The 26698-nt window shown below is 52.0% G+C and overlaps 2 protein-coding genes across 11 annotated transcripts in view; one reads left to right on the top strand and one right to left on the bottom strand.

Annotated features, from left to right (window-relative positions):
- LOC149861534 (uncharacterized) overlaps positions 1–3658 on the bottom strand; it is a 30605-nt gene extending 26947 nt beyond the window's left edge. Inside the window, exons 1-2 of one of the 2 annotated variants that reach the window (XM_090052393.1) lie at positions 3545–3658; positions 347–666 (exon numbers count right to left, since the gene is read on the bottom strand). In XM_090052393.1, coding sequence (XP_089908519.1) covers positions 347–577 — 231 coding nt within the window. In that variant the 5' untranslated portion in view covers positions 578–666; positions 3545–3658. Of the gene's footprint in view, positions 1–346; positions 667–776; positions 906–3544 lie in introns of those variants that run through there. The other variant, XM_090052394.1, reaches the window with a different exon arrangement.
- LOC149861535 (uncharacterized) lies at positions 3524–26633 on the top strand. 9 transcript variants are annotated; one of them, XM_090052420.1, is made up of 13 exons: positions 3524–3619; positions 6188–6328; positions 6736–6858; positions 7804–7893; positions 9201–9257; positions 9525–9622; positions 10855–11036; positions 11850–11976; positions 14302–14415; positions 16050–16234; positions 17614–17740; positions 23878–23991; positions 24980–26633. In XM_090052420.1, the coding sequence occupies exons 7-13, from the start codon at positions 11022–11024 to the stop codon at positions 26083–26085; spliced, it is 1788 nt and encodes a 595-aa protein (XP_089908546.1). In that variant the 5' UTR covers positions 3524–3619; positions 6188–6328; positions 6736–6858; positions 7804–7893; positions 9201–9257; positions 9525–9622; positions 10855–11021; the 3' UTR covers positions 26086–26633. The 9 variants fall into 9 exon arrangements, with proteins under 9 accessions (XP_089908546.1, XP_089908544.1, XP_089908550.1 ...); XM_090052418.1 differs by lacking the exon at positions 9525–9622; XM_090052424.1 differs by lacking the exon at positions 9525–9622 and having other exon boundaries at positions 24983–26633.
- The last annotated feature ends 65 nt before the right edge of the window (positions 26634–26698 follow it).

Genomic DNA, 26698 nt, shown 5'->3' on the forward strand with positions numbered 1-26698 from the left:
AGCATCAATTGGGGTGGGGGGTGAAATGCTCTTATCTGAAGTGTCTCAACCTTCGACGCCCCAGCCAAAACTCCTCGGCCAGGGCCACGGCCTGGGCGCAGGTCTCCACGCCGCGCCCCCACTCCCAACTCCGCATGCCCCGCGGCAGGATGGCCAGGAACTGCTCCAGCACCACCAGCTCCAGCACCTGCTCCGGGCTGCGGCGCTGCAGCTCCAGCCAGCCCCGGCACAGCTCCCGCAGGCGGCTGCTCGCCTCCCGTGGCTGTTTGGGAGCAGGCACTCCAGGTCAGGGCAGCTGACTCCCATGCCACATTTGACAGCACAGCCCCAGCACAGAGACACTCACCTGCCAGCGCTGGACAGGCTCCTCTGGCGGTTCCTCCTTGACCTCTTGTGATGCCTCCCATGTCGGGAGGCCTGTTCCAGCCTGGATAACAGGAGGGACTTTCCCTGTCGTCTCAGCTCCTGCCTTGGCCTTGGGGCCTGATGGATCCTGCTCCCCCTTTGACGCCGGAGGATGCATCAGTGCTGGGAAGGGAAGAACTACAGCTGGTGCCGGCTCCAGCTTGGCAGCCATCTAGTCTGCCTCATGAGCCTGGGCCTGCGCTCTTGCTCTCCCGCCCCTCGCAAGTGGGGCCGGTCGGCAGTGTCCGAGCTCCTGGCTGCCTGCAGGAAGGAGACAACAGGGTTTTGTTGTGTGACGGGGAACCCAGGACCACGACCCACTGCTGTGGATCCACAGCCCCTTAGACAGCTTCAGCACCCTCTGGCCTCACCTTCCCCAAGGAAGGGGCTATGTGGGGGTCCTGCCCTGTGCTGACACAGGGCACGGGAAGTGGGACAGATGCCTGCACACTACTCCAAAGCCTAACAGCTCCCAGCTAAGCAGCAGCTCTGCAGAAAAGGACCTGGGGGTGACAGTGGACAACAAGCTGAATAGGAGCCAACAGGGTGCCCTTCTGAAGAAGGTTAACAGCACCCTGGGGTGCATTAGTAGGAGCCTTGCCAGCAGATGGAGGGAAGCAATTCTTCACCTCTGCCACTGGTGAGGCAACATCTGGAGTCCTCTGTCCAGCTCCGGGACCCCCACTACACAACGGACACGGACAAACTGGAGAAAGTCCAGCGGAGGGCAATGAAAATGGGTTGGGGGCTGGGGAGCAGGACTGATGTGAAGAGGCTCAGGGAACAGGGCTGGTTCAGTGTGGAGAAGAGAAGACTGAGAGGGGATTGAATAGCGGCCTTCAACTCCCTGAAGGGGGCTCAAGACAGGATGGAGCTGGACTGTTCTCAGTGGCAGCCAGTGACAGAACAAGGAGCAATGGGCTCCAGGTGCTGCCAGGGAAGCTGAGGCTGGATATTAGGAAAAACTCTCTCAGGAAGAAGTTGGTAAAACACTGGAACAGGTTACCCAGCGAGGTGGTGGGATCTCCATCCTTGGAGGTTTTTAAGACCCGGCTAGACAAAGCCCTGGCTGAGAGGATGTAGCAGGGGGCTGGACTAGATGTGACTCCTGAGGTCCCTTCAACCCTCATTTTCTAGGATATCTGGCCCTGGTCTCTGCAGGAAAGAGGTTTTGGAAGTACCGGTTGTCACAATGTCTACAGGCTATAGGTTAACCCATCAACCTCGCTCTCCCTCTCTCCATATCTATCTCAGTCTCTTTCTTAATCCTTCTCCCTCAATCTCTTTTCTTTCTCTCCCTCTGTGTCTCTCCCCACCTCATGCTGCTGACGGGGGGGGGGGGGGGAAGAACTGCGCTTTACCAGAAGAGGAAGCTCGATACTTTGACCTGGCTCCTCAGCGTCTGTATAGATTGCATGCTTCAGCAGGGCTTTTGGGTGCTTTTATCTAATAGCTGATTCAATCAGCTATTAGATAAAAGCACCAAAAAGCCTGACTGAAGTGCCCAATCTATATAAACACTGGGCAAGCTGGGTCCAAGTAACTTCTGGGCATGCGCTGCACTTGGCTCAGGGGCACCCCGAGCTGAAAGTAAAGCGCCATTTTTTCCACCCCCCACATCTGTAAGCAACTTTGGTGCCTCTGTTTCTACACGTCTCCATCCACCTCTCTCAGTTTGTCTCTCGGTCTCCCTCAATCCCTTTGTCTTCATCAAGGGTGCAGACACAAGTGACGAGTTTCATCCGATCTGGCCGCAGAGAGCAGTCTATAGCCACAACCGGCTGCAGACTCCTGCAAAAATGGCCGATCTGGGAAAGCGCTGCGTAAGGAGAGCTCAGAGGAAGAGGTTTCAAAACAGACCATCTTCTGTAACTTGTGTCTGCGCCGCCTGCCAGCCTGTCGCTGCTTTCAGAAAGGGAGGGGGGAAGGGGAGCAGAGGGAGTTCGGTCTGGGAGGGTTTCAGCCCCTGCTGCAGGGAGGGGTGGGTGCACTGGAGCACCCCCAAGGTGGGGGGGCCTCCAATTCGCTCCCCCCCAATGGGAAAAAGCTGTTCCCCTGCACCCGTGCCCCCGCCCTTCTGGAAACAGAGCCAGGCTGGCAGGAGGAGGGGCGGTTGCTATGGGAAACCGGTGTCAGGCTGCAGCCAGCAGCTCTTCCCCTCCCCCCTGGGCCCAACACTGAACTTCTGTTTGGGGTGGGGGAGGGGAGCACCGGGCTTCGCTTCCTGCAAGGCCGGGAGCTGCAGCAGGGAGGGGAGCGCCCCACGCCCCAGCTCCCCTAGGGGCACCCTCCCCCCCACACTTATATCAGGGGTCAAGGGTGTGCAGGCACACACACAGCCCAAATGTGTGCAGAGGCACCCCCCACTCCTCTCTTTTGCACAGCCAGGCACATTACCTAAATAACCTCCCCGACTGCGCACATGCACAGACACACATTTATAGCAGAGGCCAAGGGTGTGCAGGCACACGCGTGCTCCAAATGCGTGCAGAGGCACACCCTCTTGCACACCCAAGCACGACCTAAGAGTAACCTCCCTGAACACACATGCACGTGCACACACACACACACTCACTCCATTCACAGTGCCTAAGGGTAATTCCCCCGCCCCCAAACACACACTTACGTCAGGGATAAAAGTTTGTGCAGACGCACACACATTCCAAGTGTGCGCATGCAGCACCCCCTTGCTCGCTTGCACACCCACCATGCACATTGCCTAAGAGCAACCTCCCCCTGAACACACGCACAGACACGCTCTCGCTCTCCAAACACACATGCATCAGGGTCAGTTTCACAGACACTTGTGAGCACACACACAACACACACTCCAAACACAAGTTCATGGCCACAAGCGTGCGTGTGCACACACATGCATCTGGAGCAGATTTCGCACAGACACTTGCCTCCACGCACACACACACACACACACACCAAACACATATTTATGAGTGACACACACACACACACACGCACGCGTGTATCTGGGGGAAATGTCACACGTGCGCACACGCACTCCGAACACACGTGCCCTCGTGCCAAGCACATGTGTACACACACGCGCGCGCGCACACCTCCCCCCAGCCGGCGGGCACACGTGCGTGCACGCACCCGCACCCGCCGCCGCCGCCCCGCTCACCTCGCCCTGCGCTCCCTGCTCGGGGGGGGGGCCGCGGTGCATTGTGGGAAGAGGAGGCGGAGGCTGGAGGCGCAGGTAAGAGGCGCCGGGGGGGATGCGCTGCCCCCCCCCGGCGGGGAAGGGGTTACGGGGGGGGGGTCTGCACCCCGGCACCATCCCCGCGGCGGCGGCAGAGGGTGCCCCCCCCCGCGGCGCTGCCCCGCGGCCTGGGCCCACGCGAGTGCGTGTGCGCGTGCGCGCGTGCCCGGGCATGTACACACGTCTCGTGCTCCAGCTCCCGTGGGTGACGCGCCCTGCTCAGGTGCTGGAAAAGGCAACGGGGAAGGGGCTTCAACCCCCTCCCCCCAGCTCGTGCTACACACAGACATGCGCACGTATACAGAGTGCGCACACGCGTGTTGGTAAGTGCATGTGTGTACGCACACGTCTACGCACATGTGTGGGTGCCTACATACACATACATATATGCATGTACGTGCACACACACACATATATATGCATGATCATCAGGTCCAGCCCCCCTGCTCTAGGCACACGCATACACACACACGTGAACACACATACATATATACACATGTGCATGCATACACATGCGTATACCTACACATATGCACGCACTTTATAACTTAGCATGGTGTGCGCGCGCGCGCGCACACACACACGGGACTTGCCTGTCAAGAATGACAGCTGAGTTTCAAATAACAAAACCAAACAGATATTACCTTTAACATTTTTAAATAAATATTTATAACACTTAAAAGAGGCTGGACATTTGACGATACCAGTCCCTTCCTGCTCTGGCTCTCATCCAGCGCCCACCCATGCTGCCCCTGGCTGCCACCTGAGCACCTCTTTGGTGGGCAGGGGCAGGGGCAGGCGAGCGCCGCGCCTTGCGAGCACCACCCACTTCCCCTGCGCTGCCCCTGGGCACCTCCTTCCCTGCTCAGGGCTTAGGACGGGGCCGCGCCTGCTCGCCTGCTGCCTTGCACCTCTGCCTGGCTTCTGCTTTTCCTCAGCTGGCTGCGCCCGGCTCCCAGCGCCCTCCTGGGAGGAGCTCGGTGGAAACAGCCTTGACTCTGACTTTTTCCCCAGTTCTGGAAGTTGGGATCATCCTGACATGGTCACCAAACAAGTGCTATGGTTTAGCAAAGAAATTACTCTCAAGACACGAATGTTCAGTCTCTTACAGCTTTCAGGCTAGTCGCATTTCAACAGCGTTATGGACAGACAGACAGACAGACAGACAGACTAAGCCCTTTACATATATAGAAGGTACACACACACGCGCCTACATGTGCACACAAACATATATGTATACATACACATACATACCCATCTATGTGTGCATGTGTATTGTGTGTGTGTGCATACACAAAGTTTGCTATGTGTATATGTGTAGTTATATATGTATATGTGTGTATATGTGTAGCACAAACTGTGGTGGGCACAAACTGCTTCACCATCTCTTTTCACAGCATCTGAGGAGGTGAGTTTCAGTGTATATATGTGCGTGTAGATGTCTGAGTGTGTGTGTGTGGTATATGGGTGTGTGTGTAGATATATACATATGTATATACATACAGTACTAATTATTGCTCTCTGGGCCTAAGGTCCATAACTCCACTATGTATTAGGTAGGCCTGTGGCCATGGCATGTCCACTGGCTCCTTGGACTCGTTCGAGGGTGGCTGGGCCCTGGCGGTGTGCTTTGCTCAGTGTCCCCTCTCTCGGTGCACTCTTTTGGATCCTGTGACCTTCGCTCCCATCCCTGTTTTGATTTTTGTTGTCCCAAGAGATCAGTGATGTGCCCTTAGTGGCCCCATTGCCAAGGGGGCCTTGTAGCTCTACTTGGTGGGTTTTGGCCCACGTCACACAGGCATATCAAAAAGCCTGTGTTACAGCAGAAGGGATGCTGGAAGGATTTTCTCCACTGTTCCTCTCCCACTTGCAGCTTCCAGCATTGCAGGTTTGGGAAAGTCTGATTCAGAGCCCATGACCCTCACTCTTGTGCTCTTTCCCTTTCTATGTAGGTAGAGATATACAGGTTGTTTATAAAGTTCTTGGGCAACTTTAATAACTTTGGATATACCCATGGTAGAAGCAAACTGTAAAGGGCAATGGGAAGCATCATTCATTACGGGGGGGGCGTTGTTAGCATAGTGTAAGGATTACAAGTGCAATTCATGAATTCACTCAGTAGCAACCAGAAAATGTTTTCTATGTGTTGGAAAATCAGATTGAACGATGTACCATGAAAGATTGTGCTTATGTTGAAGTTTAGACATTTGAGCTGTGTTGTATTAAAACTTAAGGAATTGTGCTTTCAATTGCCATTTACAGTTTTCTTCTATCATGTGTGCAACCAAAGTTATTATAGTTTGAAGTTGCACAAGGACTTTATAAACACCCTGTGTGGGTACCTAAGTCTAGAGCATGCAACTCTACCCTGCCTTCTACCTAATTTCAGATTAGCACAGCTAACTCTGTTCCTGTGCTCAGGGACATAAATGCCAGGGAAGTGCTGGATGTGCTCTCAACATGCTGAGAAAGGCAAATTTTGTTTAACGAATCAGACGTAAGCTTCTGAAGAGGACAGGATGAATCAAACAACATTTTTGGATTATTATTTGTGTGTAACAACAGGAGGAACGAGGGGGCAGTCTGCAGAGCTGAATTTGGACTGCAGCTCCCAGGAACCCTCAGGGCAAGGGAAAACGGAAGAGGAAGCTCGAGGCTGGAGGAACGGGAAGAGCAGAATGTATGAAACCTGGTCAGCCCTAACCAGTGAGTGAAGGGGCTACAGGTTGGGAGTGAGGGGAACCCGCAGGGCTGGGAGGGCAGGGGCTGCGGGTCGAGAGTGGAGGGGAAGGGGCATTGGCAGCAAGTCAGGAGTGAGGGGCACCAGCAGGCCTAGGGGGCCAGGGGACTACAGATGGGGAGTGAAGGGCACCAGCAGGGTTGTGGGGAGGGGCAGCGGGGACCACTCGGGGACTGCAGGGTCTCCTTGGAGGGATGCTCCAGGATTTCTCCCATTTCCCATGCCCTGTGTCAGGGCAGGGCAGGGCAGGACCCCCATGTGGCCTCTCAGTGCAGATGAGGCCAGAGGGTGCTGGGGCATTAGATCCGTGGCACTGGGTCGTGGTCCTGGCTCCCCCTTCACATGATTAAACCCCCTTGTCTCCTTCCCGCAGGCAGCCAGCAGCCCAGACGCTGCCAAAAGACTCCATGTGAGTGGTGGGAAAGCGAGAGCGCAGGCCCAGGCTGTGGGGAGGCAGAGAAGACGACGAGCTAATGTGCCAGGGGCCTGGGCAGAGGTACTGAGTGGCCTGGAAGCTGGCTCCTGCCTGGCTGTTCAGCCCCTGGAGTGAGGGGCTGGAATCTCTTGCTGTGAATCTGTGGGGTGGCAGGGCCTTGATCTATGTCCCTGGGCAGCTCAGGCTTGATAGCAGCACCCAGTAGGAAGATCCTTTATCCCCATCATGTTATTCTGAAACCTGGGACTAGGGAACCAGTAGGTTGTTGAGAGAGAGAATGCTCCAGAGGCAGGAGTTTTCTTTGCACTCGTGTATGTCTATTCAGCATCCGATGCGCATTCCCATACCTAGAAATACATTACTTACCTTGCCAGCGAGTCTTGCTTCCTGTCCTGTTGATTAGACAGTCCAGGGTCCCTCTGGGAAGTTCAGGAGCATTGTCTAGCAGCCCAGCTGTCTAGTAGTCCAGTGCTCCTTTTTTTCCAAACTGTTTTATGCCTTCTGTTACTTACCTATTTAACATTTTCTGCATGAAGATTGCTACTGCTTCTGGCCCTTTAAAGTATTTGCATTATTGAGTTTTCACCATTGGGTGTTTTTTTTTTTTAAATCCTGTCTTCATAAACACACCCAGACGGGTAGGCTTTCATTATCATGTTTCTCTCTCTTTCTGCATGTTGCCTTCTCACCTGTCCTTAGCAACATTTCTACTTGGACAAAACTTGCAGTGGCTTTGTGCAGCTTTAACCAGCTAATGGCCTTTTAGCAAACTTGGGGGCTAGGCAAAGCCTTCTGGGAGCAGACGCTGGCAGTTTTTTTGTGGTTACATTAAGTGCTACTGTGGTCATTATCAATGCTGGAGTCCCAGTCACTCCTCTGTCTTGCCTGCCATGAGCCCTCTGTGCCCAAGAATGGACTGGTGTGTGTATCTGGCCAGTGCGTTTTCCTAGTGACTTTGGACTGGTTTTAATTTACATTTAACCCCATGCCTCTGTCCTGCTGCAGAATCTCCTGATGCAGAGGAGACCTGGGACTTAGTAACAGATGAAAGCTCCTTGGGCTGCTGATCCAAACGAGGCTCTTCACTAGGGGCAGGTAAGAGGCAGCAGTTCTGCCTTTTCCAGCAGCAGGGCGCACCGCCCATCAGTGGAAAACTCTTGTCTGCTCAAGTATATTGTTGGGGGTCAAGTCAGTTAGTTGCCTTTTCTCCTCACATCCACCTAAAAGCCATCCTCAGCCCCTGGAGCAAGTGGACCTTGCTGGTTCCCTCCTCATCCTCTACCGTGTGGATCTTGACTCAGCACCAGGGTCCCTGTTGCATCTCCTGCAAGGAATTATGTCTGTGCTTACCACTCTGAGCAAAGGCAGAGTCACTGGGGCTCATTTCAAGCTTCATGGAGGTCTATTAGAAAGGCCCTGCTACAAGTTCAAATGAAAGCTGGATAGAAACCAGTAACGAAATGTTACACATTTTGAAGCGCTAACTTTATAGCTGGATGGCTCTCTTGATAGCAGGGTACTCATTTTTATCACTTGATAATGACTTTGCACATGCGGCTGGTCTGAATTTATTGCACAATTCAACAGTTACTGGTGCGATAATTACTTTCCTCTTGTGGCTGGTCTTACTTTGTATGTGTAGCCGATTTCAATTTATTGCATGATTCACCAGTTAATTCCATTATATATGAAACGTAGCAGGGCCCTTAGAAGACCTGTGGGACTTTGACTATTCCATCTCTCTCCTTTCCCATGCACTGAGGCCTGGGAGTTGACTTAGATACACACCAACACAGGGGAACTAGCAGCACTGTGCTTTTGCCAGCAGCACTAGGGCTAACCTGTGTCATCATCCCTGTCCTCGTCGGTGTTATTGTCCTCTTATCAGTGTTGAAAGCCCCTGTGTAATCGCCCATGACGTTCGCTTGAACACTGCCTTTTCAGGCCGTTTGGACACAGCTGTCTCCTTTTGGGTTGACAGCTTGGCCTCCAGAAAGATTTCCTAAAAGGATCCCCAGGGGTTCTCGCCTGCCGCCTCTTTGATGTTATGGATTATTTCTGGGAGGGAGTTCTCCAATCCAGCTTCTCCTGGTTGCCTCTTTGGTCTCTTGCTTAGGTCGTTGTCTCGGGGCTCTGCCTCCCCTACACCCCGCCTTGTGCCAGCCAGTGATGTTGTTAGTCCTTGGCCAAGGCTAAAGCAAAGTCTATTTGCCATGACTGGGCCTTTGGCCCTTATCTAACCTTGGTCCCGGTTCAGGCGGTCTACTGTCTTTTTGCTAGGCCTCCCATTGGCCTGATTCATTATGGTGCTTACCCTAGGGGTACCTTCTCTCACAGCACTCTCTCTCCCCTCCAGGGGCTGCTCACAGCTTTTGTATCCTTTCTCCTTTTTCCCTCTATAGGTTCACCACTGTTCCTGTCTTTGCCAGTGTCATTCAGGATCCACTGTCTGGAGAGAGGTAAATACCCTGGCTCCTCCAAGCCAGCCTTAGCAGGGCATCCTGCTTCTCAGGGTTGCCACCACTTGCCCCTGCTGGGGCAGTTGCTCGTTTCATGCCATTCTGGGCACTCAGGAGGTGTCATTTCCGGTCCTCCCTGAATGTGGGTTGGTGGGGCTCTTATCCTGCTTTCTGAGGGCTGGATAGCAAACTGCCGTCGGCACACAGCTACAAAACGTGCCCACGTCAGTTCTGGGGACACACCTGATCCCTGGCGGTGTTCTGCAGCTGCCGCTCTCCTCCCATCTCTGGTGCCAGCGGGGGAGGTCTTTGATCTTTGGCAGCACTCAGCAGTGGCTGCTTTTCTCGCTGCTCCAGCGGCAGAGGTAAGTTTTGATTCATGGCAGCATCCCTGCCACACCCTGCCACACATTACTTATATTTTACAATTTATTAATCAGTCACGCAAACAATTCAGACCAGCCACAACACGCAATATAATAATCATAGAATTCACTGGATAATCATACAATATACAGCAAAAACTCTGTTATCCGGCACCCATGGGGAATGGGGGTGCTGGATAACCAAATATAATGGTTACCTGAGAGATATCTTTGCCTGATTGGGCTGCCACCCCTCCCACTGCATCTGGCTTTCACTCCCTGGTGTCAGTGTGCAGGGAGACAGGGAGGGGGGTCCTGTGCACGCTGCTTTGCCCTGGCCATGGCCTGAAGTCGGTAAAGTGGGATTCGGGTAAACTGGAAGTGGGGCTTCCAATTTTGCTTTTGCTGCATCAATCAGCATGCCAGTTAATAGAGCGTGCCGGTTAATAAAGTGCTAGATAACACAGCTCTTACTGTACTTTCATTGGCCACACATGCCAAGTAAATATCATGCCATAAAAATGTCCATCTAGCTATAAAAAGAGCCAACCGGCTACAAAGTTAGTGCTTGAAAATGTATAAAACTTTATAGCTGGTTTCTCCAGCTAAAATTTGTATGTGTGGTAGGTTCTGAACTCTCAAGGAGTGTTGCTAGCAAAAAGTCGCTGTCAGGAGATACCACACCAGTTGTGTCCTAAAGAATGACCACAGGCTTGGTTCAGTAGAAAAGGTTCAGCCAGGTTTATTCTCTAGTCTACAAGGCATGGCCCTAACACATTCATGATCTGACTGAAAAGGTAGTAATGCACCTATGCCCATTGCAAGACATTGCCACAACAACATGCAGGCTCCACTAGGCCAATTCAAAGCTCCCTTCACTTCTAATACTCCTTTAATACAGTAGTCAAAACACTTTACTTGTTACATTCCACCAATATCTTAGCTATCTTGAGATATCCTGTGCAACGGGCTTGCTCCGCATCCTGCTCGGTGGGTTTCTGTTCCAGCCTGATCATCCTGGTATTGGACTGTTCTCCACAGAAGTCTCCCCCTACCATGCTTTGGCCCACATACCAAGTTTTGTTTATGGGAGGAGTGCAGGCATTGTTCAGGCTCACTGATCAAGCCTACTCTGGCTAATGTTTAGCAAAGCCTTTGTGTACGCAGCATCTAAATGTTGATCAGTGTTCCAGTGAGGCAACAACCTGCAAATGCTCTTCCTCTCCCACCAGATGCAGGGACCCTGAGCACAGCTGAGGAGCACCCTCCTAAGGACAGGCCTGTCACCCTGGAGCTGCTGGGGCCAGTCCCAGGAAGATCAGGGGAGAGGGGACCCCTGACACCTGACCCGGGCCAAGTGCATAAGAAGCAGAGCAGGCACCCACAGCAGGGAGAGAACATGGCTGTGAGCAAGGTACATGCTGCAGTGGGGTGTGGGCATGGAGCCAGGGCAAAGCTTGGCAAGAGCTGAGTGTTCAGGGAAGAGCCAGAGCAGCTCAGAGACCTCAAGCCACAAGAGGAAACCTTACCAGCAAGAGTGACTGCATTCAAACTGAGCCAGCAGGGAGGGCCTGAGGGGAGGCAGGAGCTTGCTGCCAAGTACAGATAGGCTGGGACAAGGAGTGCTGGTCTCAGCATCTGTGGGTCCCAAGCCATTGGGAATCCTCATTCTCCCATCCTGGCTCTACTCCTTCCCCTGCCCTTCATTTCCTCTCCTCAGCTGGACAGAACAGGGATGTCTGCAGCAAACCCAGATCATGTAGGAGATCAGCAGCAAGGTTCTTTGTGTTTTATGGCAGGGGCGGTAAATCTGGGATTTGGAGCCTGCAGAGCTCCCCACTCATGGGCAAACAGAGATTCCTGACACCACCAGCACCCAGTGTTTGGTGTCTGGTGGAGAAGGGTGAATTCCCAGCATCCCCCTCCCAGGCATGGCAGTCTCCCTGAGTCACTGCCACAAAAACAGCTTCCCCAGGGCAGATTTAGGGCGTCTGGACTGTAGTCTCTGCTGGTGTTAGTGTGGTGGCAGTGCCTCCGTTATTGGCATAGCATATACAGAGGGAATAGCTGTGCTGATTCCCTGGATAATGAGAGCTAAAGCAGACAAATGCACTGCTTTGTGCGTAGAGCTGTATCCACGCTATCCTTTGCTGTAGCACCTGTGACAGCTAAGACTCAGGTTTGAGAAAGCTGGAGCGTGCTGATGGTGTAACGCTTGTGCCTGCAGCTCCCGGAGGCCTTTGAGGACGTGGCCGTGTATTTCACGCGGAGGGAGTGGGAGCTGCTGGAAGCTGGAGACAAGTGTCTGTACCAGGACCAGATGCTGAGGAATTACCAAGCCCTCGTTTCCCTGGGTAATGTTCTGGTTCTTGTTCCACCCTCCAGCTCCAGTGTGCCAAACTGTTTGGCAACATGTTTGTAACTTGAATCCCCTTACTCTTCCTTTTTAACTTATGCTGGGTAGTAAGCAATAGAAGTATTAGCAGCAATTGCTGTTGCAACCCATGGCTTTTCCATTTCCTCAGCTTCTGTAGTGACACTCGTGCACATGATTGAATGTGAGTACTTTTAACGAGGAGCCCTTGTAAGTTCTCACACATTTCTTTCCAGCATCTTCATCACTATGGACCACAGCTTGCTTTGCCATTCTATAATGTTTTCTTTTTCTGCTAGCATTGCTCTTTGTTTTGGGAAGTCTCTTTGCAAAAATCACATGACCCCTGGTGCAGCTCATTTAAGATCTTCTTTGGTGACCCCCCCATCCTTGTGCTTAAAAGGAAGTTGGCTGAGTGCAGAGCTCAGGTGAAAACTGCTTTTCACCTCCTAAGTATCTTTTTAAAAGAAAGTTGGCACAAGTGGCTTGGTCATTTTTATTCTGCTGTCATTTGAATTTTGGTAGTTACCCTCTTTCTGTTTCAAAGATAAAAGTCATATTATATTTAGTCATCTTCCATTTCAAGTCTTTTATCTTGCTATTTAATTTCTTTCCTTTCTTTTTTGTTCTTTCTTTCTCTCTTTTTTCCCCTTTCCCTCTGTCTCCCTCTCACTACTCTTTGTTTCAGCTGATGTACTACTTTCCTTGTTTCCTTTGCAGTGTCACCTGGAATTTCAACTTCATGACCAGTATCATGGGATGTAAGCATTCTCTAGGACTTTCTGCTTTCTACAGAATCTCAAAATACAAGATTTCTTTTAGACCACATGTTAATCCCCTTTTCTAATCACTAATAGCATTGGATACAACATTACCCAAGTCTTTTGTTTCATCATTATGGGCTTAAGCCAGCATATCAATTTGTTTTTTTTCCCCTCTGCATGGGCGACTGATGCCTTCCGAGTCTGAGGGGCACCAGATCACTGACTGGGCAGGGGCACTTCTGGTTTCGCAGCTGGTGCTTCCAGGGGGTGCACATGCACCCATGTGCACCCCCTACATGTCACCAATGCCCTTTCGTGTTTCATACAAGGCTTTCAGTGCTGCTTCTCTTGTACCAGCATTTAATAGCACTTGGCTTTTCTGCATAAAGGACTTGCTCCAAACCCACTCCTGTTTCTGTTTACTTGAAACCGCCATTTCCCATCTGGTGTTTCTTATGCACTTGGGTTTCACCAAATACATCTTCAGCAGCTATAAAGAAAGCTACCTTTCCTGAATCCCAAACTGAATCTGCATTAAGCTCTCTATATTGTAAGACTGCTGTTACAAAGCCCAGGCTTTATGTTTAAGCTAAATTTGACCATTTCTTCCTTTCCTTTTCTTTATTTTATCTTTGAGAATAGCAGAGTCAGGAAATATAATAGTGTTTGGGACAATGTTGCCCTCACAAGGTATCAGGCTTTGAGTTTGGTTTGGCTCTATTTCTAGTCATTCTGCACCCTGTTTTTACGGAATGACCATCTCTTGTGGAGGTGATTTAATCATTATCCTTTTCCTGGGGAAATGGGTTGATTAGTGTCATACTATGGGCTTTCTTATTCTGTAAAAAAGTGCTTTCTTCCTCCTTTTATCCACCTCTACAACAGAAACAGTTCGTATCCTAAGTACATCTGAATCTATGGAGTGCCTCCTATAAGGATCCACCCGCTGGGTGAAAAGGCTGGTATAGCTGCCTGCCATTGTTCGAACATCATCCTTTTCTATGCAGTGCAAACAAGAATTACTTTTTTCCCCCATACGGAAGTTTTCATTGTCATCAGTCTGTCATTGACTCTTCACTTCAAAGACGTATCACTGAAAACGTTTATTGAGAATAAACCCATTTCTGTTTTTTTTTTCTCCTGGAATTATTCTAATAAGATCAGTTGGACAGATGGTCATGAGTATGTTCACAGTCTCTCTTTTCAAAACAGTATCTTGAAAATCTATAAGAGCATTCTTTTTTTTTCTCCTTATACCTCACAAATCACTACATGTCAGCCCACCTTCCCTGATGCCACTGGGAGTTTTTTGAGGGGTTGATATTTTATATTTCATACGACCATCGTTCCACTTACTCGGGTGACCAAAGCCATGATCTGTTGAAGGCTTCTACCTATAGTGGCCTTTCTTTTATCATTCATGTCCTCCTTTCCATCTCCTGTGAGTCCCATTAACATGTTTAAGTCCACTGGATCTTTTCTCCAACTCTCAGTTATGCACTGGATGGTGGAATAACCATCCTTTACTCTCCCTGACACAGAATTGCAAGGTCCTGCACCAGACTTAATCTGCCGCATGCAGCTAGGGGAGATGGAGCTCTGGGTCTGTGATGAGGGAGCTGGAGAAAGCTCATTGTCTGAGGACTTGTCCCCAGGTGAGTCTTGACAGTCCCTGACCCCTTCCACCCACACCTCAACTGAGAACCTCTCAATACTCAGGGGAGCTGGAAACCTGAACACTTGCCTTGTGCTGCCACAAGTTCCTGACTTCACAGAGCTTAGCCAGATGTGTGTTATTGATGCAGGTGTGTGCCCACTTCCTGCATTTCAGTGATGCAGGGACAGTAGTTGTGCGACAGGGTGATTGTGTACCTTTAGGGGGATAGGTTAGGCAGGGACTTGTCTGGGATGGTTTGAATAGGGATGACTGGGCACACCTTCACATTCATTAAAGTGTCCTAATTACTGCACATTTAGTTTAGTACATGCTTAATGAAGTACTAACTAGAGTTACCATACAGTAGCACTGGTGCACATTTATGTTATTATGCTTACTGCTCATTAGCCTGATAACACTGAGCAGTAGGCTATTAGCACAGTTTTTGACTGCCATGGTACTGAGCAGTGTTATTAGGCTAATGCACAATAAGTATCCTGTGTAGATGCTTGTGCTTGTGTAGGAGTTTGGATTAGATGAGCTGTGGAGGTCCCTTCCAGCCCTACTTACATTTCTTTTTCCATGATCTGCTCATGAGGATGGTGTAATTTTAATTGTACCCGCAGTCATTCTAGGAACCGTTCTTTGCGTGTTGACAATACCTGGCTATTTCAAGGACTATTCCCATTAGTCAGGTGTTACTGATGTGTTTTCTGTGTTGAAGGCCACTGCTGTACTTTATATATATTACCATATTTACTGTGCAGTAAATTTAGACTGGTCACATGTGTAAAGTAATTATTACACAATTCACTGACTAATTAAACAATACATTTGGATCAACCACATGTGCAAAGGAATCACCATAACATAAAAATATACATCCAGCTATAAAATAGACCCAACCAGCTACACAGTGCTTCAAAATGTGTAACAACATTATAGCTGGCTTCTCTCAACCTTGAATTTGAACATGTGGTACAAACCAAAGTCTCAGGGACTGCAGTTCTGGCAAAAAGCACCACCAGGATATCCCAACACCAAATTGGTCTTAAAGAATGACCACAGCCTTGGTTTAGTGGAAGAGGATTGGCTAGGTTTATTGTCTACAAAACACGGCCCTAATACATTTGTGGTTTGACTGAAAAGGTAATAATGCGTCTATGCCCATGACAAGGCATTGGCACAACACCATGCAGGCACCCCTAGGCCTTCACTTGTAATTCTCTTTTAATACAGTGGTCAAAACACATTATGCATTACCTTCCACCAATATCTTGTCTATCTTGAACTCTACAGTGGGCTTGCTTCACATCCTGCTCTGTCTGTTTCCATTTTAGCCTTCATAGTTTCATAGTTTCTAGGGTTGGAAGGGACCTGAGCAGATCATCTAGTCTGACCCCAGCCTTATCATCCTGGTATTGGACTATTCTCCACCTTTCACAGAAGTCTCCCCCTACCATCCTCTGGCCCACATGCAAAGATTTGTTCACAGGGGAGTGCAGGCATTGTTCAAGTTCACTGATCAAGCCTACTCTGGCCAATGTTTAGCAAAACCCTTGTGTGAGCAGCATCTAAATGTTGATCCACGTTCCAGTGAGGCTACAACCTGCAGATGTCTTCTTCTCCCAGCAGGTGCAGGGACTCTGAGCTCAGCTGAGGAGCAGTCTCCTGAGGATGAGCCTGGAAACCTGGAGTTCCTGAGGCTATTCCCAGGAAGATTTAGGGAGAAGGAACCCCTGACACCTGAGCCAAGCCAAATGCATGAGAAGCAGGGCAAACATTCACAGCAGAGAGAAAACGTGGCCGTGAGCAAGGTACATGGTGCAGTGGGGTGTGAGCGTGGATCCAGAGCAAAGCCTGGCAAGAGTTGTGGGTGTGGGGAAGAGCCAAAGGAGCTGAGAGACCTCAAGAGCCATAAGAGGAAGCTATACCAGCAAGAGTGGCTGCATTCAAACTGAGCTAGCAGGAAGGGTCTGAGGGGAAGCAGGAGCTTGCTGCCGAGTACAGCTAGCTTGGGAGGCTGGGACTAGAAACGCTGCTCTCAGCATTGGTGGGTCCCTGTCTCTGGAAGCACTACTTCAGCTTTCTCTAAGGGATGCATCAAGAGAATATTTTAAAACTAGGGGTCCCAGGAGAGAGCCTCTCTGGGCATGCTTTGGCTCCCTGCCACCATCAGGGAGCACAGAGTGAGGGTCTTCTCAGCTGAGCCCACCAGGTTCCCCCCGAGAGGTATGGAGGGGTCTGCACCTAAGTCCAGCAGAGTTCTTCGAGCCCAGCCAGTGCCAGGGCAGGATCCTGTCTCCTGGAGGAAAGTTCAGGATCAACCTGCCAGAAAGGAAAGTAAATGCCAGTCTCCTTGCACTGGTGTCTGTCTGGGATCAAAAACAAATTCCCAGAGTTGCTTACATCTGAAGGACCTCTTCCGAGTCCACAGGCATGACTTGTACCCAAGCAAAATGGACGCTTTGTGTTTTGTGGAGCTGTCATATCTTCATCTCTGTTCATGGTGTGGGAATGCCACAGCTCTCTTCCTCCTGCTTCCAGGCTGAATTTACACTGAGTCCCACCTGCTTCATCCCCTCCCAGGCCACTGGGAATCCTCATTCCCCCTTCCTGGCACTACTCCTTCCCCTGCCCTTCATTTCCTGTCCACGGTTGGACAGAACAGGCATGTCTGCAGCAGACCCAGATCATGTAGGAGATCAGCAGGGAGGTTCCCTGTGTTTTGTGGGGGCAGTAAGGCTCTTGCAATTTGGAGCCTGCAGAGCTCCCCACCTCAGAGCCTTGTGGGGGAAAATGAAGAATCCTGACACCACCAACACCCAGCATGTGCTGGCTGGTGTCTGGTGGAGAAGGGTGAATTCTCCAGGTCCCCATTCCCAGGCAGGATATTCTCCCTATGAGTTACGGGCGTGAAAACATTTTACCCAGTGCAGACTCAGGGTGCCTGAACTTCAGTCTCTGTTGGTGTCGTTAGGAAGTCAGTGGCTCCCTGGTAGGGACAGCATATTCTGACTGAGGAAAGAGCTGTGCCAGCTCCCTGGATGATGTCAGCTGAAGTAGACAAATGCACTGCTCTGTGAATAGAGCTGTATCCATGCTACTTTTGCTGGAACACCAGTGATAGATGAGGGACTCAGGTTTGAGGAGGCTGAGGGAGGAGATGCTGATGGTGTAATGCTTGTGACTGCAGGTCCTGGAGGCCTTTGAGGACGTGGCTGTTTTTTTCACGCGGGAGGAGTGGGAGCTCCTGGAAGCTGGAGACAAGGGTCTTTACCAGGACCAGATGCTGAGAAATTACCAAGCCCTCGTTTCCCTGGGTAAAATTCTGCTTCTTGTTCCCCCCTGCCAGATCTGTGTGAGATCAGAAATGTCCCACTCTTCTCCCTGTTCCTTTACTGTTGCATCCTTAGGCATTTTGGCTGGTGGTTTAAATCCACTTTCAGCCCACTGCTGTGTTGTCGCTCAGGCCTCTTGTCGGCTTTCATTTTCATATCCTCCTTTGTTTTGGATGACTTCTCTGGGGTCTTTCCCTTCCTCTAACCCAGAGGCGGGCAATTATTTCAGGCAGAGGGCCACTTACCCAGTTTTGGCAAGCTGTCGAGGGCGACATGGGTAGCCCCGCCCCTTGACAGGTGCCCCACCCCCTGATTACCGTCTTGGGACCAATGTCCCAGGGCTAGCACTGGTGGGGCCCAAAGCGGGGCACAGGCTGGCAGAGGTCTGTGGAGCCGGGCTTTGCTGCACCAGCAGGGAGAGGAGAGAGCTGGCCTGGCTCCATAGAGCCCCTGCCGGCTGGGACCCTGTACTCCTGCCACCCTGCTCTGGGCCCTGCCAGCACTGGCCCCGGGGACACCAGGGTGGGCCCATGCTCCCACTGGCTCCCCGCCCAATCACTCCTAGTTCCCCCCAGCCATGTGGTACAGGTGGGGGGCAGCACACAGCCCCCAACCCCTGCTCACTGGCAGGGAAGAAGCTGGGGCTTAGCACAGGGAAAAGCGGCCCCTCGCCCGCTGCTCCCTGCTGCAGATGCTCGCAGCCCATGCAGGGCTGTCTGGAGCAGGCACAGGCAGCCCCATGCAGGGGTGCTGGGCACAGGGTGAGTGTGCTCAGCACCCCCACCATGCTCAGCACCAGCTTGTAACCCAGCCCTGCTGCCAGCTTGGGCCCTGCACAGGCTCAGGGCTCACCCGTTGAGCCTGTGCAGTGTGGCAGCAGCTGTGGCCCTCCTGCTTGCCACACTGCACAGCTTGCCACGCCAGGCAGTGTTGGCTGCTGTTGCCTGCCTGGAGCTCGTGCGCTGGGCAGCCCAGAGCTGGTGGTGGCAATCACTGCTCAGCGTAGCAACCAAGGGGGCCACAGCTGCTGTCGCCATGCGCAGCCCCAATGGGTGAGCCCGGAGCTGGCACAGGACCCAGGCTGGCAGTGGGTCCAGGTTACAAGGTGGTGCTGGGGTAGGTGGGGGGGAAGCAGCCCCTCCCAGCCCCGTGCCCAGCACCCTGCACTGCAGCTGCTCACAGCCCTCATGGGGCTGCCTGTGCCTGCTCAGGACAGCTTTGCATGGGCTACGAGCGGCTGCAACAGGGAGTGCAGGCCAGGGGGTGGGCAAGGGACCACTTTCCTCCGTGCCAGGAAGGAGCAGGGAAGGAGCCCAGGGAAAAGCTGAACACGGGGGGTGGAAAAGCAGCCTCTCCCCCACCCAGTGGCCGGAGTTCCCTGCTGCAGCCGCTTGTACCCCCCATGGGACTGTCTAGAGGAGGCACAGGCAGCCCCAGGTAGGCTGCAAGCGGCTGCAGTGTGGGGCACCAGCCACAGGGCGGGCAAGGGGCTGCTTTTCCTACCTGCCCCAGCACCCAGCTTTTCTCTGGGCTCCTTCCCTGCCTAGGCTCCTCCCCCACCCTTGCCCACCCTTCCCCCTCACCTGAGATTCTGGCACAATGCAGCCACATGCTCCCAGGCCAGAAGACCCTCCTGGGGCTTCCAGTGGGGCGGGCGGGCCCTGCTGTTGTGGGAGCCCACCAGGCTTCCCCTGGGTCCTACTGCCCTTGGTTGCTGTCATTTTTGACAGGAACCAAGGGCAGATAAATATTAATTTTCTAATTTTTTAGGGGCCCTGCAGGCCGGATAGAATGGACTCATGGGCTAGATGCAGCCCATAGGCCGTATTTTGCCCACACCTGCTCTAACCCCTGCTGTTTCCGTATCCAGGCATTTTTTTGCAGGATGATCTCTCTCTGCTATCCCAGCACGTTTGAACCATCTTCAATTCATTCATTTGTTAGCAACTCTCTCTTGGGGAATTAATCCATCTTCCTCACTCTTTTTCTGATTGTTTTTGGTCCAGACACATAACAATCCCAGTATGCAGGGCACATTTCAGCACTCTCAAACTGTGGAAACAGAAGTTGCGTTTCCATGCCCTTCTGCATCGAAAATAAATGTTTATGGAGGTACAAAGATGAAGCAAAAAGGCCTCCATGCCCTTTGTTGCACCATAAACACCTAAAATTCATGGCCACAATAGTGCTGGTAATTGATTGTGTGACTTGATTACAGCAGAGGTCTGTTTGCTTGGTGGTGCAAAAGCTTCCTGTGCTCTCTGGCTGCCCTAGTTAGCTGCTCTGGAGGCTTGAGGGGCCCAGTCCTGCAAACCCCCTGAATTTTCAGGCAGGTTTGGGCCCCTGCATAGCAGGGCACCTTTGGTAGCCCTGTTGTGGCTGTCACTCAAAGGGCCTGAGTAGGCAACTGAGGCAGCCTGGAGATGGTGGCAATCCCCAATCAGGAGTCACGTGGGCACGAGGAGACTGCCTGATTGGGGAAGAGAGCTCAACCACTAGCCACAAGAGTAGCTTGAGCAGGAAGGCCAGCAGTAGTTGCTGCAAGCTGCCGGAGGCAGAACATCGCCTGGTTGGAGCTGCTGCTTAGGAACACTCGGAGGACAGAGTAGGAACTATGGGGATGGCAGGAGTTTCCTGGTCCTGGGGCATGACCTAAAACTGCACCCTTCTGGGGCTGGATGGTGTGGTGGGGCTGCTTCTGGTAGGGCGGTGTCCAGGAAGGCCACACCTGTTTCTTCCCAGTGAAGGACGAGGTTGAGGCGCCAGAAAGCCTCATCCCCACTGCCTCGTGGGTTACCCCATGAAGGGGAAAGGCTAGGGGAGCGCACCCTGACAGAAAAGCACAACCACCCACACCCACTGAGGAGGGGCTGAAGGCAGAGGCCCAGGCCCACCATGGGCCTAAGCACCTGCCCAGCTTCCTGGATACTCTTGGGGTATATCTCAGTGCATGGAGAAAGGCAGGGTTTGTCTACTTGCGGAGACCAGTTAGGCCAGTTAGTCTTACCTTGATCCTGGGTAAGCTTTTTGAGAGAATTATCCTGGCACATGTCCACGAGGGGCTAGTGGGGGAGGTCATGCTTAGGGGCAAGCAACACAGGTTCATTAGAGGCAGGTCCTGCCAGAACAAACTGGCGGCCTTCTATGACCAGGTCACCAAATCCTTAGCTGCAGGGGTAGCAGTGGACATCGTCTTCCTGGACTTCCGGAAGGCCTTCGACACTGTCTCTCACCCCGTTCTCATTAAGAAACTGGGGGACTGTGGTATTGACACCCACACAGCCAAATGGGTCAGTAACTGCCTGGAGGGCCACACCCAGAGAGTGGTGGTGGATGGGTCATATTCGAGCTGGAGGGATGTGGGCAGTGGAGTCCCCCAAGGTTCGGTCCTCGGGCCCGCACTGTTCAACATCTTCATCAGTGACTTGGACGAGGGGGTAAAAAGCACCTGTTCAAATTTGCTGATGACACTAAGATGTGGGGGGATGTGGGCACACTAGAAGGGAGGAATAGGCTGCAATCGGACCTAGACAGGTTACAGGGGTGGGCGGATGAGAACAGGATGGGATTCAACACTGAGAAGTGCAAGGTGCTGCACCTGGGGAGGAAGAGCCAGCACCATACCTACAGGCTGGGGAACTCCCTTCTCATCAGTGCAGAGGCATAAAAGGATCTTGGAGTCATCATTGATGCCAAAACAAACATGGGCCGGCAGTGTGGGCACGCGGTCAGGAAGGCCAACCGCACCTTGTCATGCATCCACAGATGCATCTCGGGCAGGTCCAAGGAGGTGATCCTCCCCCTCTATGTGACACTGGTCAGGCCGCAGCTGGAGTACTGCATCCAGTTCTGGGTGCCACACTTCAAGAGGGATGAGGACAGCATGGAGAGGGTCCAGAGGAGGCCACCTGTATGATCAGGGGGCAGCAGGGCAGGCCCTACGAGGAGAGGCTACGGGACCTGAACCTGTTCAGCCTCCACAAGAGAAGGCTGAGGGGGGATCTTGTGGCCTGTTATAAACTAGTCGGGGGGATCAGCAGGTATTGGGGGAGTCCCTGTTTCCCGCAGCGCTACCAGGAGTGACCAGGAATAATGGTCACAAGCTGGCAGAGGGTAGATTTAGGCTAGATATCAGGAGGCGCAACTTCACAGTCAGGGCGGCTAGGGTCTGGAACCAACTTCCATGCGAAGTGGTGCTGGCTCCTACCCTGGGGGTCTTTAAGACAAGGCTAGACAATCACCTTGCTGGGGTCGTTGACCCCAGTGCTCTTTCCTGCCATGGCAGGGGGTCGGACTTGATGATCTGCTCAGGTCCCTTCCAACCCTACTAACTATGAAACCACTGGGATCTCTAGAAATGGGGAAAATAATGGGTTCCCCGCTTGAGGCTGGGGAGATTGCAAGGACATGTCTCTGAAGGCAGAAAAAGACAGGTGCCCTGGTAATGGAGAGGTATGGATTCCCTGGCTTTGGATTATGGATTTCCTGGTTCCCCACTGAGCCAGGCAGTTTGACATCTGTTTTTCCTGGGAAACTGGGCTGACCGGTTCCATACTGTGGGCTTTCTCATTTTGTAAAACTGCCTTCTTCTTTCTTTTATTTATATCCACAGCAGAAATCAGTCTGTATCCTAAGTACACATGCATGTATGGATCACATCCTATAAGGATACATCCACTGGGTGAAAAGGCTGTTATAGTTGCTTCTACAGTTGTTAGAACAACATCCTTTTCTAGGGGTGCACCAGTAGAGAATTTTTGGCCTGATACCAATGGCTGATTTTTAATGAGCCATATCAGCTGGTATCAATCTGATTCCAATATGCAGGCAGGCAGCATGGAGAGCAGTGTCTGGCTGGTAAGTCTGTTGCGGGGGAAAGAGCAAGGGGGAAGTTGATCAAGGCCCCCATGGTGAGGAAGGTGCGGGTCTAGGACAGAGCCATGACAGGTAGGGGTGGCTCCCACTACTCCACGCACCCCAGGAGGGCATGGGAGGTGTGTGCCCCTAGATCTGCACGCAGGGCAAGGGTGGACTACTGCTGCAGGCTGGGCTGGGCTGTACTCGGGGCGGGCGGCGGTGGTGCTGGGCGGGAACTACGGTGGGGGGCATCGGGCTGTAGCCCCACCCCAATACTCGCTGTAACCTCCCCACCCCACATGCAGATCCAGGGGCAACCCCCCATACCCTCCTGGGGGTGTGTGTGAAATGGTAGGAGCCACCCCCTGCATCCCCCAAATGAGCCACTCGTGGCTCCATCCTGTGCCTCGCCCTGGCTGGGCACCACCTGCCCCTGCCCTAGCTACCCCCACTCTCTCCCTCACTGCGGGGGCCTCAGTCTGCGCCCCCCCCCGGACACACAACAGACTTATGAGCTGGATCTGGCTGCTCTCCACGCTGCCAGGCTGCGCTCCTGGCTGCCTACATGCTGTGCTGTGACTGCTCGCATCCACGGGGCATTTATCCATGGCATTATTGGCCACATCAGTCAAAAAAAAGCTGATTGCCGATACAGTCCATTTTCCTTATATCGGTGTCGATCCTATATGGGACCAGTGTATTGGTGCACCTCTATCCCTTTCTATGCAGTGCCAAAATGGATTGCTTTTTCTCCCATACGCAAGCTTTTATTGGCATCAGTCCATCATTGACTCTATACTTCAAAGACTTATCACTGAAAACCCTTATTGAGAATAAACCCATTTCTCTTTTTTTTCTCCTGGAATTATTCTAGTAAGATCAGTTGGATAGATGGTCATGAGTATGTTCACTGTATTTCTTTTCAGATCAGTATCTTGAAAATCTATAAGAGCATTCTTTTTCTTTCTCCTTACACCTCACAGATCACTGCATCTCAGCCCACTTTCCTTGATGCCACTGTGAGCTTTTTGAGGGGTTGATACTTTATATTTCATATGGCCATCATTCTACTTACTCGGGAGACCAAAGCCACGATCTGTTGAAGGCTACTACCTGTAGTGGCCTTTCTTTTATCGTTCATGTCCTCCTTTCTGTTTCCTGTGAGTCCCATTACAGTATTTAAGTCCACTGGATCTTTTCTCCAACTTCCAATTATGCACTGGATGGTGGAATAACCATCCTCTATACTCTCCCTGACACAGGATTGCAAGGTCCCACACCAGACTTAATCTGCCGCATGCAGCTAGGGGAGATGGAGCTCTGGGTCTGTGATGAGGGAGCGGGAGAAAGCTCATTGTCTGAGGACTTGTCCCCAGGTGAGTCTTGACAGTCCCTGACCCCTTCCACCCACACCTCAACTGAGCTGGAAACCTAAACCCTTTCCTTGAGCTGCTGCAACAAGGTCTTGACATCACACGGCTGGACCAGATCTGTGTTGTCTAGACAGCTGTGTGTGCCCACTCCTTGCTATTCACTGATGCAGGGACAGACAACTGATCCCTTCTTCCCATAAATAGGGCTGTTTATGCAGGAAATCCACCTTCAACCTCATCAGATCCTTCTCTCGGGTGGCATTTGAGCAAAGGTTTCTGTCATGGATGGAAGGGGCTGTCCATGGGGACAAATGCTAGGGACACAGCCTAGCCTGCTCTCTTGATTTGAAACACAAATCTAGTATCCCTGGGGTACCATGAGCTTGAATTTCCATCTTCCCTCAGCATGGCAATAATTGATAGCCTAGCCCAAGGTGGCTGTGCCAGTATTATGCCTTCTTGTTTGAATTGCCCTATGGCAGCTGGGACCAGGGCAAGAAGGGCACTGTCTTGTTTGACTTGCCCCATGGCAGCTATTAGAGTTGGCAGAAACGCTGTGGGGATTATGAAGGATTGGGCTATAGAGAGGTGGATGCTCTGTTACCCACTGCTACTAGTCCTTGCTTAGTTTGAATTTGAATTCTACTTTTCCACTCTAGAAGAGTTAAGAAAATAGCAGCAGTATTTGATCAATCCCTCGAGCTGTATTAAGTGGTGACTAGGCACAGTTGGAGTTGACAGGCTTTCATGTTTGGGGGATACAAGCACCTCCTTGTTTCCAGCAGAATAGCCCACATTCTGCTCCATAAGTGGGGTGCTAACAAGATGTGAGGCTTGAGATCCAGTGTCCACAAAGAATTGGTTCCCTTATTGTTACAGAGTGATTGAGGCCCAGCTGTACTCTGGGGCACATCCCAGCACAGGGAAATAGCAGATCTTTCTTGTTGCCAACGGGGCAGAGGCTAATCTCTGGGCTCCCATCTCCACCCAGCAGATGCTGAGACTCTGGGCACACACCTCTGCCTGGAGTGTGGGGAGAGCTTTGTCTCCCTGAGCAAACTCCGAGTGCACCAGGATGTACATTCAGGGGAGCAGCTGTACCGCTGTACTGAGTGCAAGAGCTTCACCAGATGGGATCACCTCCAAAACCATACTTGTGTCCATGTGGATGAGCAGCCATTCTACTGCCTACACTGTGGGAAGAGTTTCACCAAGAGCTCCAAGCTCACCAAGCACCTGCGTGTGCACACAGGGGAGAAACCCTTCTCCTGCAGCCATTGTGGGAAGAGCTTCACCCAGAGCTCCAAGCTCACCAAGCACCTGCGTGTGCACACAGGGGAGAAACCCTTCTCCTGCAACCATTGTGGGAAGAACTTTACGCAGAGCTACACGCTCACCAGGCACCTGCGTGTGCACTCAGGGGAGAAACTGTACTCCTGCTGTGACTGCGGAAAGAGCTTCACCAGGCGAGACCATCTCCATGGCCATATGCGCGTCCACACTGGGGAGAAGCCATTCTCTTGCACTCAGTGTGAGAAAAGCTTCAGTGACAGTTCAACACTCGCGTACCACCTGCGTGTTCACATGGGCGAGAAGCCATTCTGCTGCAGTGAGTGTGGGAAGAGCTTCACCAGCAGATCCAAACTGACCAATCACCTGCTCGTGCACACGGGGGAGAAACCCTTCTCCTGCAGCCAGTGTGGGAAGAGCTTCAACAGGAAGTCCAGGCTCACGGACCACCTGAACGTGCACACAGGGAAGAAGCCATTCTTTTGCAGCCAGTGCGGGAAGAGCTACACTCACAGCTTCAGTCTCAGCATTCATCTGCGCCTGCACACGGGTGAAAAACGTTTCTCCTGCAGCCAGTGCGGGAAGACCTTCATGCAGAGCTCCAATCTCACCAGTCACCTGCGCGTGCACACGGGGGAAAAGCCCTTCTCCTGCAGCCAGTGCGGGAAGAGCTTTTCTCAGAACTCTAGTCTCAAACATCACCTGTGCGTGCACACAGGGGAGAAACCCTTCTCTTGCAGCCAGTGTGGGAAGAGCTTTACCAAGAGGTCGTCGCTCACGAACCACCTGTGCGTGCACAAGGGTTAGAAGCTGTACCACTGTACTCAGCACCAGAAGTGTTTCTGGCTGAGTTGTGTCTTGAGCAAGCCCCAGCGAATCCATGGGAGCAGGACTGTCACGCCAATTGGAGGGCACTTTTCCTCCTCCTCCCTGAGCATGCGGGAGTGAGGATCCTGCCCCTGGGCTATAATGCCCTGGCTCCCTCCTGCTTTTATGTTGGCTGCCCCATGTGGGATGTTGTGGTAGTTTCTGGCAGCAGCTGGGACAGAAGGCAACAGGTAAGAGCTAAGTAATGGAGCCAGGTAGAAGAGAGGACAAAAACTGTGAGGGGACAAAACCAAAGTTGCCCTGAAAAAAAGTCCTTTCCTGAACCATCCAGTTCTGTAAGCTGCTACCTGTGGCAGCAAGGTGGTTTCTTCCTTTTCCTTCCCATGGTGTTTGGAATATCACCCTTGTCCTTTGTTTTTTACTGTCCTTGATGATCTTGTCTAGTTCTACATCAACCAGGCAGGTCCCCCTCTTCCTGCAAGAGAACCGGCTTGGATGAGACACTCAATAAAGGGAATATCTTTGAATCAGTTCTCAACCACTTTGTCTTGGGGAACTCCCAGGTTTCCTCTGTAGTTCACTATTTTGATTT

This window comes from Crocodylus siamensis, chromosome 6 (genome assembly GCF_052110815.1).
Source record: "Crocodylus siamensis isolate JL-2025a chromosome 6, ASM5211081v1, whole genome shotgun sequence".
Lineage (NCBI taxonomy): Eukaryota > Metazoa > Chordata > Crocodylia > Crocodylidae > Crocodylus > Crocodylus siamensis.